We start from the raw sequence: 15000 nt of genomic DNA, 5'->3' as shown, positions 1-15000 counted from the left end.
GGGGTTATGGTTTACATGTTGAAATGTATAAACAGTGCAAAAGTATTTTGCCTTATACATTTACCCTCTCTACATTCCTATTCCAGACCTATTATCCATTTTACGAAGATGGATTGATCAAGAGAGAGATAAGTTAAGATAAAACTGATTTATTGACATACATACATCTACGATATCGTGTTCACTGTCTCGAATGGTTATAAACTGTTCTCTAATTTTAACCCACTGTTTTCATTCCATATGTAGAACAGTGAATTTGGAATAAGTTAAGTATATCTCCGTTCTACAAGACCACTGAGCTGATCAACAGGTCTCCTATGGCTGGCCCGAAATATTACATTTTTTTTCCTTACGCGGCTAAGAACCAATTGGTTTTTTGGCAACGGGACCTGCAGCTTATTGTGGGATTCGAACTAACATTATATCGAGAAATGAATTTCTAATCACCATAAATAAATTCCTGTGATTCCGCGCTGGCAGTCGCGGCGAGAGAACTCGGGCTATCAGAATTGATTTAGAATAAACATGAAATATCTTTTCACCGGGAAATTCTGCAAACAAAATGAAAACAGTCACATTAATGAAGAAAGTAACATACGCTACAGGGTGTAATTACGTCAAGGAAGATTAGGGAGAAGAATAATCTGGTGGAGTGGAAGAGGAAAGTTGGGCCTAGCGAGGAATTCACAATGAGTAGATACTCGGGACAAGTTCAGTACTACCCAAGCTATTATGTACAAAAGCGTTGATCCGTTCGCTGGTTAGCCAATCAAATTCAAGAGTAAAGTGCCTGAAAAAGATGAATTTGGACATTGAATTTATTACCAAATATTAAGGGAAGGCATGAAACACACTGTTCCAAAGAAACGCACCGATCCATCAAATGATTTGAAAGATATTGGCAAAAAAAAAAAAAAAAAAAAAAAAAAAATTTCCTGAAATATATAGTGATACATACCAGTCGTATGGGCTATCTGAAGCTGTCTGGCAGATCAGATCGTGGACAAACATGAAATGTTCATATGTTAGCATAATGAAATGAGCCTGTTTTATAATTCTGTAAGTATAACTGGAAACACATATGTAAACAATGCTGTAAAGAACTGCACCTCAAAACGCAACAGGCTATTCGACGCACACAGAAAAGATACGTTATTAGTTGCATAATAAATAAAATACTTGATGCTCGCTCTCTCTCTCCCTCTCTCACTGAGTGGACGGCAACTTAATAGTTGCGAAGAATTCATTAACACGTAAATAGCGGATCACTGTTAGTTGCACAACCAAGAAAATACAATCAGCCTCTCTCTCTCTCTCTCTCTTCTCTCTCTCTAGCAACCTTCACATCAAAACACCACTAAAGTGAAGTTAAAAATAAAGAAAAAAAAATGGAGAACCATACATAAGTAAACAACCAAAATGGAGCACCACATATCTTTTTCTTTTTCTCCCTGTCCACAACCAACATCATCGAAGGGGTGTGGGGGAGAAGGGTCAATACTCACAGGAGCCTCAGCTTCCGATATTTGGCGAAAGAATTCTTTTCCAGCGCCAGACTGTTGTTCGGGAGTAATCTGAAACGAGGAAATTATGATATCAAATGTCTGCGGGAGGGAAAACCTGGCGGCTGACGGCGGCCTGGAAGGGAGGACAGGGAAAGGAAACGAAGCTCGTGGAAAGAGCCATTGCAAAGGTATACTATTATACGGTACTACTATCGGGAAGTTAATAATGGAAAGGCATAGTGGGCATAGTATACCTAGTTTTGCCCGTTTTTCTTTTACCGACGTTGGAAAGTAAGTTATCAGGTAAACAAAAAGATCAAGAATACCAGATGGTTAATTGTCAAAAGAGTAAAATCAAAGAGATAATCCAGGATTATCGGACAACACACGGTCACAAACTTAAACATAGATTTAACCCTAACAGAAACTACAACGTATCCATATAGTACAAAACATGTAAAAGCTGAATATATTAATTTTGTTGCTTATATTTATCTAGAACTTTTTTCATTATGAAGACATCGAGTTTAAATAAACCAAGACTTAAATTTAGAACATTTCCATTATTTGACTTGATAAAACAAGGTTCAATGATATTCCTTTTAACTGTGTCATTACATACAATTAAGGCTCTTGCTTGACTCCAGTTAATAGGGTGATCTAAATCTCTCATATGTAGGAATAATGCATTCGAAATTTGTCCAGTTCTCACAGAATATTGGTGCTGTTTGAGTCGTTGTGAAAGAGATTTACCGGTTTGTCCGTAATATACTTTATCTCACTTTTTGCAAGAAATTTCATATATGCAGCCGGGAAGATCTTTAAGAGAATTTCTTATTACTAAACTCTTAACATTAATATTAATGAAAACAACATTTATGACAAAAAGCTTTAAAATTCTAGGAATTTCTAAAAACCTTTCATCATAGGATAATTTTATAATTGTTATGCCTACTAAATTTAAGTTTGTCATTAGTTAAATAAAAAGTTTTTCTAGCTCTTTTCAATGCCACATTTACAAAAGTCCTTGGGTATTTAAGTTTCAAGGCAATATCATAAAAATATTTTTAATATCAGCGTCAATAAACTGCGGGCTACAGACACGTAAAGCCGTTAGGAACATCCCAGAAAAAAAAAAGAGAATTTAACATTTTGATGGTGATTGGAGTAGTAATGAACAAAAAGGCAATGTTAGTTGATTTTCGAAAGACTGAAAAGAGAAGGGAATAAATTATTGAGATAAATAAGGAATTCCTGGAGATTTTCGTAAAATTAATCCTATCATTTTTCTATATATATATATATATATATATATATATATATATATATATATAAATGATAGGAAGTTATATATATATATATATATATATCTATATGTATATATATATATACATATATATATATACATATATATATATATATATATATATATATGTATATATATATACATATATATATATGTATGTATATATATATATATATATATATATATATATATATATATATATATATATATATATATATATATACATATATAGTAAGGAATAGGTTATGAAATATCTATACGGAGAGAGAGAGAGAGAGAGAGAGAGAGAGAGAGAGAGAGAGAGATTATTTAAATCTTCACTACATTATCAAGGTTCTGAAATGATGTAAATGGAAAAGGGCAACAAGCAAAAGGAACAAATAAAAAATTATGGAGGATTACAACTGAGCATCCAAGGATAATCTTTTTCCAGGAACTCTGATAATTAGGTATTTTTATTTAGCTGTAAAATCAATTTTTTCGGTATTCAAACATCGGTACGAAACTTGAGGGCTTTCAAAATAAATTAAAATGCGGACCATTATTATCCTGCCACTACTTGTATGATTATCATTATAATAATTATTATCTTATGACATTATAATAATTATTATATTATGAAATGAAACAGAAACAAGTCACGACATCGTGTTCTGGAATACTAACATTGTTAAAGCTTTTTGATTTCTCAGTCACAATTCTAAGTCCACCATTGAAAAAAAAAAAAGCTTGAAAATGAACTGTTTCTCGGAAAAGATTTTTCCCTTTGAAAATTCTTTTCAAATAAATAACCCTATCTGTTTTCGATGTTTCTTTTTTATCAAAGAAATAGTTCTTTCTTTGAAATGTTTATTAATTCAAAAAGCTCCTTATCTAACTTTTTGAATATAGAAATACTCCCAGACATCAAACTTACGTTTCAGTTTTGGAGATGCTTTTTAATCAAGACTATTTATGAATTATAATCGATATTGTCGACAAATATTTAAAAAGAATACGTTTAAACTGTTAATCAAGAATAACCATAAATTGTTACTTAATACATAAAAATTGTTAATTAAGAACACCTACAAATCTTTAATCAAGAATACCTATAAATCTATAATCAAGAATCCCTATAAATCTTTAATCAAGAATTAGATATAAATTGTTAATTAAAACTACCTATAAATTTTGATCAAGATTACATATCAACTGTTAATCAAGAACACCTACAAATCTTTAATCAAGAATACCTATAAATCTTTAATCAAGAATCCCTATAAATCTTTAATCAAGAATAGATATAAATTGTTAATTAAGAATACCTATAAACTTTAATCAGGAATACATATCAACTGTTAATCCAGAATAACTATAAATTGTTAATGAAGAAGAAATATATCAAGAATACCTGCAAAATTTCTAATCAAGAATAAATATAAATTGTTAATCATGAATACCTATGAATTTTTAATCAAGAATACTTATAAATTGTTAATCAAGATTACCTATAAATCTTTAATAAAAAATACATATAAACTGTTAACCATGAATACCTATAGATTTTAATCAAGAATACTTCTACACTTTAAAAATACATCTCAATTTCAGATACTTTTCAACATAAGAAAAATTTTAAGCTTTTCATAGACTTCACAAATATTTGTAAAATTTTTGGTACACTTCTTAATATTTTCAGAAATGCTGTTTTCCCTACGAAGTGCTTCTTAATTTGTGCTTCTCAACCGCAGATTCTTTAAAATCTAAGCGGCACACCATAGCCTAAGAAATGATCCAGAAATGTTCATGATTTCAGATATCCTTCACAAGCTTTGGCTGAAAGTTTCATGGGTCGCGGCTCATACAGCATTATACTGAGGCCACTGAAAGATAGATCTATTTTCGGTGGCCTTCATTATACGCTGTACAGAAGACTCCATTGCGCCGAAGAAACTTCGGAGGATTTTTGAATTGTTGAATATTAGAGCTACATCAAAAAGACTTACAATGCCGTCATGTCCGGATCGAGATTTTGGGGCACTTTCTTGAGCCCGGCCCTCGGGCAGTGAAGTCTCGTGTTGATCCGGCACTTGCAGTGTTCGGGCACATGAGTCAGGGCTGCAATGAGAAAATAAAGTGTTACAATAAAACAACAAAATCAGTCAGGAATGAAATCTCACAAAAAATTATATCAATATTCAATCAGAACTGGCCGAAAGAATAACGCTTCTTTCTTTCGTGAATCTGAGTGAAAAGTCACATAGGAATGATTGGTCCAACACAATATAATAACAAGATGTAATAATATTGTGGTCAGAAACATTCTCGAATCAGCATTAATGCAATTAACAAGGGAAAATATTGATTTAAACCCAGTTCTTCGAACTCCTGCCCTCATGCTGCCAAAGATGTTCGGAGGAGAATCAAGAGTGAAACTAAATCTTTTCAGAAATTCCGATGAATGACCTTTTCTTGGAATTAGAGTATGAAAATGAGATTGAGGCATCATACCAAGCGCTGGGACCTATGAGGTCATTCAAATCTGAAAGGAAAATTGAGTGTATATGAGGTTTGAAAGGTGTAACAATAGGACAACCTCGAAGGTTGACCTAGGGGCCGAAGGGACGCGGCAAAGAACATTAAGTACCGCGTGAGGAGCACTGATGGCATCGTCCCCATACGGAGGGAATAATGTCCTTCGCCTTGCCTTGTTCCATCCAAGTACCTGAGTTAATCTTAAAAAGCAGTTAATCACTTTTAGATTTACTCCAAATCCAACGGCTTTCGTATGCATTAAAATGGTTATATACCCCGCAAAGATTAGCTGTTATTTGTTGAACAGAGTCTTAGTAATCATTTATTCCATTTTATGGAGTTGGCTAGAAAATGAAAGAAAAGACTGATCTTGCACTCTATTGTTTCGTGGCAATATACTCCCCCCACCCCCAACTCTCTCTCTCTCTCTCTCTCTCTCTCTCTCTCTCTCTCTCTCTCTCTCTCTCTCTCTCTCTCTCTCTCTATATATATATATATATATATATATATATATATATATATATATGTAACTAATATACATACATTTGTAAAATGCACGGTGACATTTTTAATATAAAAAATATGAAGCCACGAATATCGCTTAATGCATAATTCACTTTAATTTTGGAATAACTTACAGCCACAGATAAGTCTTCCTTTACCAGTGGGATTCAGGCAGCTCCCTGGCTGACAAAAAACGATGTTAATTTATAACTAATATATATATATATATAATATATATATATATATATATATATATATATATATGTGTGTGTGTGTGTGTGTGTGTGTGTGTATTATACACACACACACACATATATATAAATACATATATATATATATATATATATATATATATATATATATAATATATATATATATATATATAGTTTGCATCGGCATGTTTGCGTACGTGCGCATTCAGCTATTCAGGTATTTATGTATGAATGGACATTGGTATTTAAGAATTCAACCCGTAATTAAATCCTACTGGCGTAAGGGCGTAAGCATCAATGAGAGCTGAGACAAGCAAATGTAAGCCGTACAGTTCGTATTTTCCAGACTGGTGTAAATCATGAATAACTATTCATAAGGGATAATGGAATGGTATATAGAATTTCGGCCAAAGGCCATGCACTGGGATCTATGTGGTCATTCAGTGCTGAAAGGGAAATTGAGAGAAGAAAAGACTGAAAGGTGTAACAAGAAGAAAAAACCTCGCAGCTGCACTATGAAACAATCATTATGAGAGGTTGGACAGCACGATGCAAGAAAGAGAATATGAACGTAGGTGCAGTAAAAGGAATGACAGGGTTGTAGCTTGGGGTCGAAGGGAAGCTGTAAGGAACCTTAAGTAATGCCTAAGTGAACAGCGTGAGGTCCTATGGCAGCACTAGCCCCCTACAGGACATAAGGCATAATGAAGCTATGGCATTCGATAAGACTAGCCCAAGCGGTATCATTTCATCTACTTGGATTTTATTCGTCTGGTCTCCGTCCGCGTATTAATAATTCATACAGAATAACTTTGCATTTATTTGCGAGCAAACGTAGGTTTATGTTAGGCTATAAACCTAATGAGAGTGAGCAGCAGTATTCATAATAGATAACTATTCCAAAACCACACGTTCTGAACTGACAAAAAGGTACAAAAAATCTTAAATGTAAAATAATAGTAAAGTAATCTATAAGTATGCCGCAATTGATTTACAATAATTAACTGCATAAATCACATACTATACAGTAGTCTATGTACTATATGATGATGCTCATTCATTATTTGCATAACGCACCATTTAAAAAAGAAAAAAAAGCGGATACTGATTAAAAAATCCACATTAATAACATCGAAGTACTGTACTTGTACATGTTACAAGAAATATGTGACATTCACGAAGAGATTTCACGAAATCCCTAGTCCATGTGAAATAACTAATTCGCTTAGGAACACTTGATCCCAGAGGGTTAGTACTAAACACGGTGAAACAGTGATTCATCTTTGCCATGTTTGGTACTAGTTCCTTAAGGCCCGTCAACACTATGAAACATTTTTTGCAAACAACAATGTTTCCTGTCAAGACCTCAGTTGTCGTCAGGATGCTTATCTGTGCAGTAGCCTCTGTATTCTACTTGGCTATTTTAATGCACTCGAGGAGGGACAAAAGAAAGAAAAAGCCACGGTCTAGTTTTCTTTATTAGTGTCCAATAAATAATTTATAGGGAGGAATAAGGATTCAATGATGCATGCATTTTTTTCTTCAAAATCTAAATGATACATTTGATTGGGAGGTAATTTATTCACATCGGCCTATTCACTCCATCTTCCCACCAACCCCCGACACCCAAACATCCCAGGATACACCGACCTCCCTTTACCACCCTCTATCGCATGAAAGAAGCGATAGATAGATATAACGATTATTTTTAAAAAAATCCCTCACCAACGAATTGCCTATATATGTTCTTAAAAAATTTTCTGCTCAGAATAACTTTTTCTTTCATTTCCCACAATATTTGCGTAAACTCGTGTTACACCCTGTATATACACATACAAACACACATACTTATATAAATTATTTATATAAACATATACATACAATGTACATGTGTATATATACATATATGCATGTATACATATGTATATATAAACATATACATATAGTGTATATATACATATACACACAGAAACACTAAATGTTTTTCATTCTGGATGGGAAACAAATATACGGCAAAATTTGATTGCAAACAATGTTTCCTATACTCTGTTTTTTTCCATCTGTCCATCCGCCTGTGGTGTTTGCGCATGGTAACACTGCGTCCAGGGCTTTAAATAATATCCTATTTCGAATATTAACGGTGTAATTAGCATACAGTAAATTATTAAAACACTTTTCAGTTGAAAATGTACACCCAGATATCCTTTTATTTACTTAAAACTTACACATAGCGTAACTATTTAAGGCTCGGGACGCAGTGTTACCATGCGGAAACACCACAGGCGGATGGACAGATGGAAAAAACAGAGTATAGTGTGGATAAGCATTTAGGTGGCAAATGTGTTTCGCCGTGTTTAGTACTAGAGGGATCAAATGCGCTTAGGGACATTGGATCCCCCACGGGCTAGTGCTAAACAAGGCGAAATACATTTGAATCCCCATGGGGCTAGTACTAAACACGGCGAAACAGTGTAGATGGATCACTGTTTCACCGTGTTTAGTACTAGCCCTCGGGGTTCAAATGTTCCTGATTTCATATATTCCCTGTAACATATATACTAACACTAATACACGGAGGAAAACATAAGAAAAAAACAATGTTAAAAAACAATACCGTATTGTACTGTACTAACCATTACGACTTATCTGTTTTAGTTTTTTTTGACATCTGAAAGCATTTCACCGGATTGCTAGTCCGGCTTTGCCTCTTTCCAAGGAAAAAGTAAGAGTGATGTCCCAAATGATTTCATTTCCTAGTTCACATCGGAAAATCACGTCACTCCAGTTTTTGGGGTTGAACTTGACTTAATAAACTGTGTTAATTAAGGACGTTGCGCATCTTATGAGCAAAGACGTGTACGCACGTGTATGTATGTATGTATGTATGTATATGTATTATATATATATATATATATATATATATATATATATATATATATATATCATATATATCTATATATATATCTATCTATATATATATATATATATATATATATATATATATATATATATATTATATATATATATATATAACGTTAACCGGTTTTTTCCTGACAGGGATGACTCAAGAGAAATTATATTTTAACTGCACAATCTGAATCGGAACTGAGGCAGTTTGTGCAGAAGGCTTTTAATATTATCCGCCTCACACACTCACACACACACACAAATACACACACACACATATATATAAATATATGTATGTATTATATATATTATATATATATATTAAAGTGAATTATATATCTGATCTGTTTTTATACACACACACACACACACACACACACACATATATATATATATAATAGAAGACTTGTAGGAGGAAGTACATCTCAGGTGGTCCTTAAAATACTTTTATTACAACGTTTCAAAACACAAAGGTTTCATTTTCAAGCTGTAAAGACATAAAACAATAAAATTAATATTAAAAGCGCTAAATTACAAATAAAAGGCATAATACATTATACAAGACAAGATAAAAAAAAATAAAAACTAGTTAGCAGAACCAACCATCAAGAGATAAAGGGAGGACAGAAGTCAGAAGGAACAAACCAGAAATGACCGGCAACAGCTCACGTTAGGTAAAGAGTTGTCGAGGAAGACTGCGTGTTCAATTGAGGAACAAGCTGTTTAATAAACAAGGACTCCAGAATTGTCAGTAGTTTGCCATTCGGTGCCCGTCCCAATATTTCAAAATCTTTGTATTGTATATTCAGCTTGCATTTATTAGCGTGTTGTCTGATATTAGAAAATTCTGGATTAGCAAGTTTGTTACCAGTTCTATAGCTAACGCCCTTATGGCAGTCAATTCTGACCCTCAGTAACCTCTGTGTGGATCCCACGTAGGTCCCCAGATTACATCTAGGGCAATTAAACTTGTACACAACACATGAGGTCATCAAAGGGTCAAGTTTATCCTTGAATTTAAACAAACTACCTAAACTGAGTGGGTTTGTTGGGATGATATTAAATCTAATAGCTGGTATATAATCATATAATTAAATAAATTATACAATTATATATTATATTATTATTATATAATATATATTATATATACTATATTAATGAGAGAGAGAGAGAGAGCGAGAGAGAGAGAGAGAGAGAGAGAGAGAGAGAGAGAGACTCTACGGTTAATGGCATAAGTCTCACCATCAATATGACCAAGCGACGGTTTCATGACTAAGATTAAAAATAAACAACAACAACAACAACAACAATGATAATAAGGTCTGAACACCATTGGGTCTAAGCCTTTAAGGAGGACTGGAAACCACCAAAGTTAGAGTAAAAGCAGTAAAGGAATGTACATATCCAGTTTAAAAGTCTTCCAACCAAATGACTCACACATGCGTACATACAACTATTCTAGAGTGCAGGTATTTCCCGCAGATTAATCGCACTTCTTAATTAATCACTCACGCGAATTCATACATCACTTCCGTCTCGCAAACTGCAACACCCGGAACGAGGCTAGACGATCAGGCGCTCGCAAGCATTATTAATGCAATAACAGAGCTACTGACGAGGCTAAATTTAGTTCATGAATGATTGGATTCGCATAAATGAATAGTCCTCGCATGCTTCCATTGCGAGTTTCAGTAGCGCTGGCTTTTCAGCGTTGCGAGTTTCAATAGCACTCTTGTCAGCATTGTGAGTTTCAGTAGGACTTGCTTTTCAGTATAACTCCGCGTGGTACACTGAAGCCCAATATTGTCATTACTATTATTCAGAAGGTGAGCCCTATTCATATGGAACAAGCCCGGAGGGTCAGTGACTTTGAATTTAAGCTTCCAAAGAATATGTTCATTTGAAAGAAGTAACAGAAGGTAACAGGATATACAGAACGAGAGCAGTTTTTGAAAAAGAGCAAATAAAATAAAAAAATAAAAAAATAACGCTTTGACAGGACTCCTCAAGTCTGCTGCAAGGCTCGGCAATTATTTAATTTCGCTTTCAGACTTTAAATCATAAACAGAGATCACTGAATAAAGTCCAAAATATGTTATTACGCCCAGGTACTTGACTAAAGCATAATGTACCGAAAGCTGAATAGAATAGAATAGAATATAGGATTTAGGCCTATATTCAATTGTTAGAAGAAGGTGGAAAGTCAGATGGAAGAAAAAGAATATGAACGGAGGTACAAAGGAATGAAAGGGGTTACAGCTAGGGGCCAAAAGGACGTAGTAAGGAACCTTAAGTAATGCCTACAGTGCACCATATGAGGTGCACTGACGGCATTTGAAAGATTTGAACCGCAGTGATGCATAATGCACGAGGGGAATATTCAGAGAAAGAAAAGGATTCGCATTATTCATACAACTACAACGCGTTGATCCGGATTCGTGCTAGCCAGCATTTTTTACTTCCTGAACACAGATTCTGACAGTCATCAGGACACCACTCACTCACTCTCTCTCTCTCTCTCTCTCTCTCTCTCTCTCTCTCTCTCTCTCTCTCTCTCTCTCTGTCTGTGTGTGTGTGTGTGCAGCCATGACAGAACTGGGTCACGGTATTCCTACTGGATTTGTCGTATTTGCAAGATTGAATTCTTTTGGGGATAAATACACACATGCATGCATAATATATATATATATATATATATATATATATATATATATATATATATATATATATATGCATTAAGCTACAAATGTCCTTTAATATGCAATTCGCTCTGCCTCGGAATTAATATATTTTCATATCTACTAACCGAAGGAGAATTTTTTAGTTGATCATAATTTCGTCCTCTCATGGATTTCAACCAGCGCACAGTGGAGAAATCAGGACTTCAGTGGAGTTACCGACTTTTTGGCCGAGTCAGTAACTTTACTGAAGTCCTAATTTCTCTTCTGTCCGCTGGTTCGAATCCATGAGAGGAAGAAATTATTATTAACTAAAAAATTCCCCTTCGGTTAACATATATGAAAATATATTAATTCCGAGGTAGAGTGAATTGGATATCAAAGGACATTTGTAGCTTTATGCATGTATATGAATCACGGTGATTTGGTAAAAATTCACACACACACACACACACACACACACACACATATATATATATATGTATATATATACATATATTATTCATATATGTATGAATGTATGTATCCCTATGTATATAAGATTTATTCAAGCTGTACTCAAGGAGAGGAAACTAAGCTCTATCTGTCTAGCATTCTATCGATCGTTAAAGTACTGTTCCTACCCTGAAAACATGATAGGGACGTTTCCTAAAAATCATTTTGTTTACTAAATTCACAGTGATCGAATTACAATACCAAGCTTGCATTTCATACAGGTCAATAGTGTCGTCAGGGTCTCAAGGGGTATCATCGACCTAAATCTGTCTTCGATAAAGTAAAAATAAAAATAAAAATAAATAAATAAAACAACAACAACAGGGAAGTAATAACAGTGGAAATGGTATTCCAAAGTTTCTGCAAATATGCTTTCCTCAGAAGGCGACGGCTTTTCCCCGAGAATTCTTGTCATGAAAATCCCATTCTGATGCGGAAGACGTATTTTTTTTTCTTCTTCTTATTCTTGACCTTTATTGTTTTCCTTGCCCCCCCACATAACAAAAGCTTTTGAGACGTTGGTTTCTTCTCCACTTTGCGTAATCTCTCGCTCTCTCTCTCTCTCTCTCTCTCTCTCACACACACACACACACACATGCACATTAATTTTTACCTCCCCCCTCTTTCTCTCTCTTGCCTTCGGCTGAGTTTAAGAATTTTCTTTCTTTTCCCGATCTCTTCAGACGCAAAAGGGAGACCACTTCCTCCACTTTTCAGCCTCTTTGCTTCCATCTCTTCTTATCGTCTCTCGGCAGCATAAACTGATTTCGAATTCAGCGGATCAGCTACGCTTCCCACAACCTTCCCTTGCCTTCCATACCCCTTTAGAGGGGCGAGGGGGGAGGGGGGGGGGAAAGCAGGATACGTTCTATTGGAGGAGACGCAAACGTCGCCTTTACTTCAGCTTCGGCCTCACTCACTCACCAACCCTCCTCCGTTCGGTTGTTGGGAGATTTCAGAGGTGCACACCAGCACTCTTTCCTTATCTTCAGCATCTTACCCAAATCAGGATCCCCTCAAAGCAAGGGCTGGCGCTGGCATAAGGCCAGTCTCAATCAAAGCAATCATCACTTTATCCTATCTTCTCTTTGGAATAGAATAGAATAAAATGGAATATAGGATTTAGGCATAAGGTCAAGCCCTGAGACCTATGAGGTCATTCAGTGCTATAAGGGAAATAGAGAGTAAAAGGTTTGAAAGGTGAAACAATTATTAAGAGAGGGTGGATAGCAAGATGGATGAAAGAAAATATGAACGGAGGTGCAGTTAAATGAATAAAAGAGGGTGCAGCTAGGGACCGAAGGGACGTTGCAAAGAACCTTAAGTAATGCCTACATTGCACCACGTGATGTGGACTGACGGAACCCAATACGAGGTGTGTAAATTTAGGAAGTAATTTTTCAAATGATGTTTCCAGTCCCTTAGGTACGCTCCCCTTTAGAGGGCCAAGAAGGATTGGACACATACTGCATGAGATCTCTTTTGACAAGCAATTTCTGTGTAACCTATTTTTATCTTCATCTCTTTGTGCTTAAGAAGCAATCTAGGTATAATACGTGGCAAGTTTTCTGTTGTGTAAGAATACACTTGCCGATTTTGACATTATCTATCAACTATGATTTTTGGGGGATTTTCTCCAAGTAACCTCTACTTTTCCATTCACTGGGAAGTTATTTTCGTTATATGCGATTTACTTTTCGAATTCATTTGATTTCTAAAGCAGGTCAAATTGTTTTATGGAAATGTTTTCGCGTTTATGCTAGAGCTAAGACTGACTCTCTCTCTCTCTCTCTCTCTCTCTCTCTCTCTCTCTCTCTCTCTTAATCGAGAATAATATTTTTCATACATGATTATCTTCTACATTGCTGAAATGGGCACCTTTTACCACAGAAAATAAAGCCGGAAAAAACCCAAATCAATTAACTTCTTCTACACCTTTTTTTCAGTTTACAGAAATATCTAAGCGACCACATCTTAATTTGCCTTTTTAACTCACCCTTACCCCTTTGAAGAATCCAGGGGGAAAGGTATTGACTGGAAAAATAAAAACGACTGGAAGATGACATCAAAAGTCTCGGTGAATCCCTTTTCGGAAATCAAATTACATCCGAGCTCATTCGACGAAATACTCTTGTACAGAGAGAGAGAGAGAGAGAGAGAGAGAGAGAGAGAGAGAGAGAGAGAGAGAGAGGGTGGGGAATCAGAGAGACAGACAGACAGGACCCAACATCTGTTTCTCTGCGGATTCGATAAGAGGCATTAATCTCTTTCCAAGGATCTCTTCAGGATTATGTTTAGGATCTGGGAGCAATATCGGCTGAGGAGGATATACACAGCCGTGTGGAGGCGATGTGCGTCTTGATTTATTTTTCAAAGGTAATTTGAGTAAAGTTGTGTAAGAATTGGTCTCAAAACGGATAAAAGAGTAGGGATTTGACGTACGATTAAAGCCCCTACTTTGTGGGAAATAATTGGCTTGGATAAGAAAAAGCATTGTTTTATAAAATAATTTATGCTTTGTAAAAAGGAAATCCTGATTTACAAATATTAAATATTCATGTCCTGTAAAAAGATAATCGTAATTTATAAAAGACACCACTCGACACCACTACTGTTCATTAACAAAACGATGCTTTATACAGATCCACATTTCTTTTTGTTTGTTTATTTTATTAATTAATTTATTTATTTTTGCAAAACACATTCATGCCTGTAAAAAAATTTTCATACGGTAATAACCAAACTGACAGAACAAAAAAATAATTTTTACAGTGTAAAGAAATCTGTTAAAAACTTGCAACAGGTCTCAAAATGGGAGTTAATGGATCGTCAGCCACTGTAATATGATACGATCTGATTATATACATATATATATA

At 34.9% G+C, this 15000-nt stretch overlaps 1 protein-coding gene across 3 annotated transcripts in view; it reads right to left on the bottom strand.

Moving 5' to 3' along the window:
• LOC135196135 (relaxin receptor 1-like) overlaps window positions 1–15000 on the bottom strand; it is a 518632-nt gene that overhangs the window by 50422 nt on the left and 453210 nt on the right. For all 3 annotated transcript variants that reach the window (XM_064222669.1, XM_064222680.1, XM_064222689.1), the window contains 2 exons: window positions 4800–4911; window positions 1506–1574 (listed from right to left, as the gene is read on the bottom strand). In XM_064222669.1, the coding sequence (XP_064078739.1) occupies window positions 1506–1574; window positions 4800–4911 (181 nt within the window). The remainder of the gene's footprint in view (window positions 1–1505; window positions 1575–4799; window positions 4912–15000) is intronic.

This window comes from Macrobrachium nipponense, chromosome 23 (assembly GCF_015104395.2).
Source record: "Macrobrachium nipponense isolate FS-2020 chromosome 23, ASM1510439v2, whole genome shotgun sequence".
Taxonomy (NCBI): Eukaryota; Metazoa; Arthropoda; class Malacostraca; order Decapoda; family Palaemonidae; genus Macrobrachium; species Macrobrachium nipponense.
Note: the sequence above shows the minus strand (reverse complement) of the source record. Positions and strands in the feature narration are given on the sequence as shown.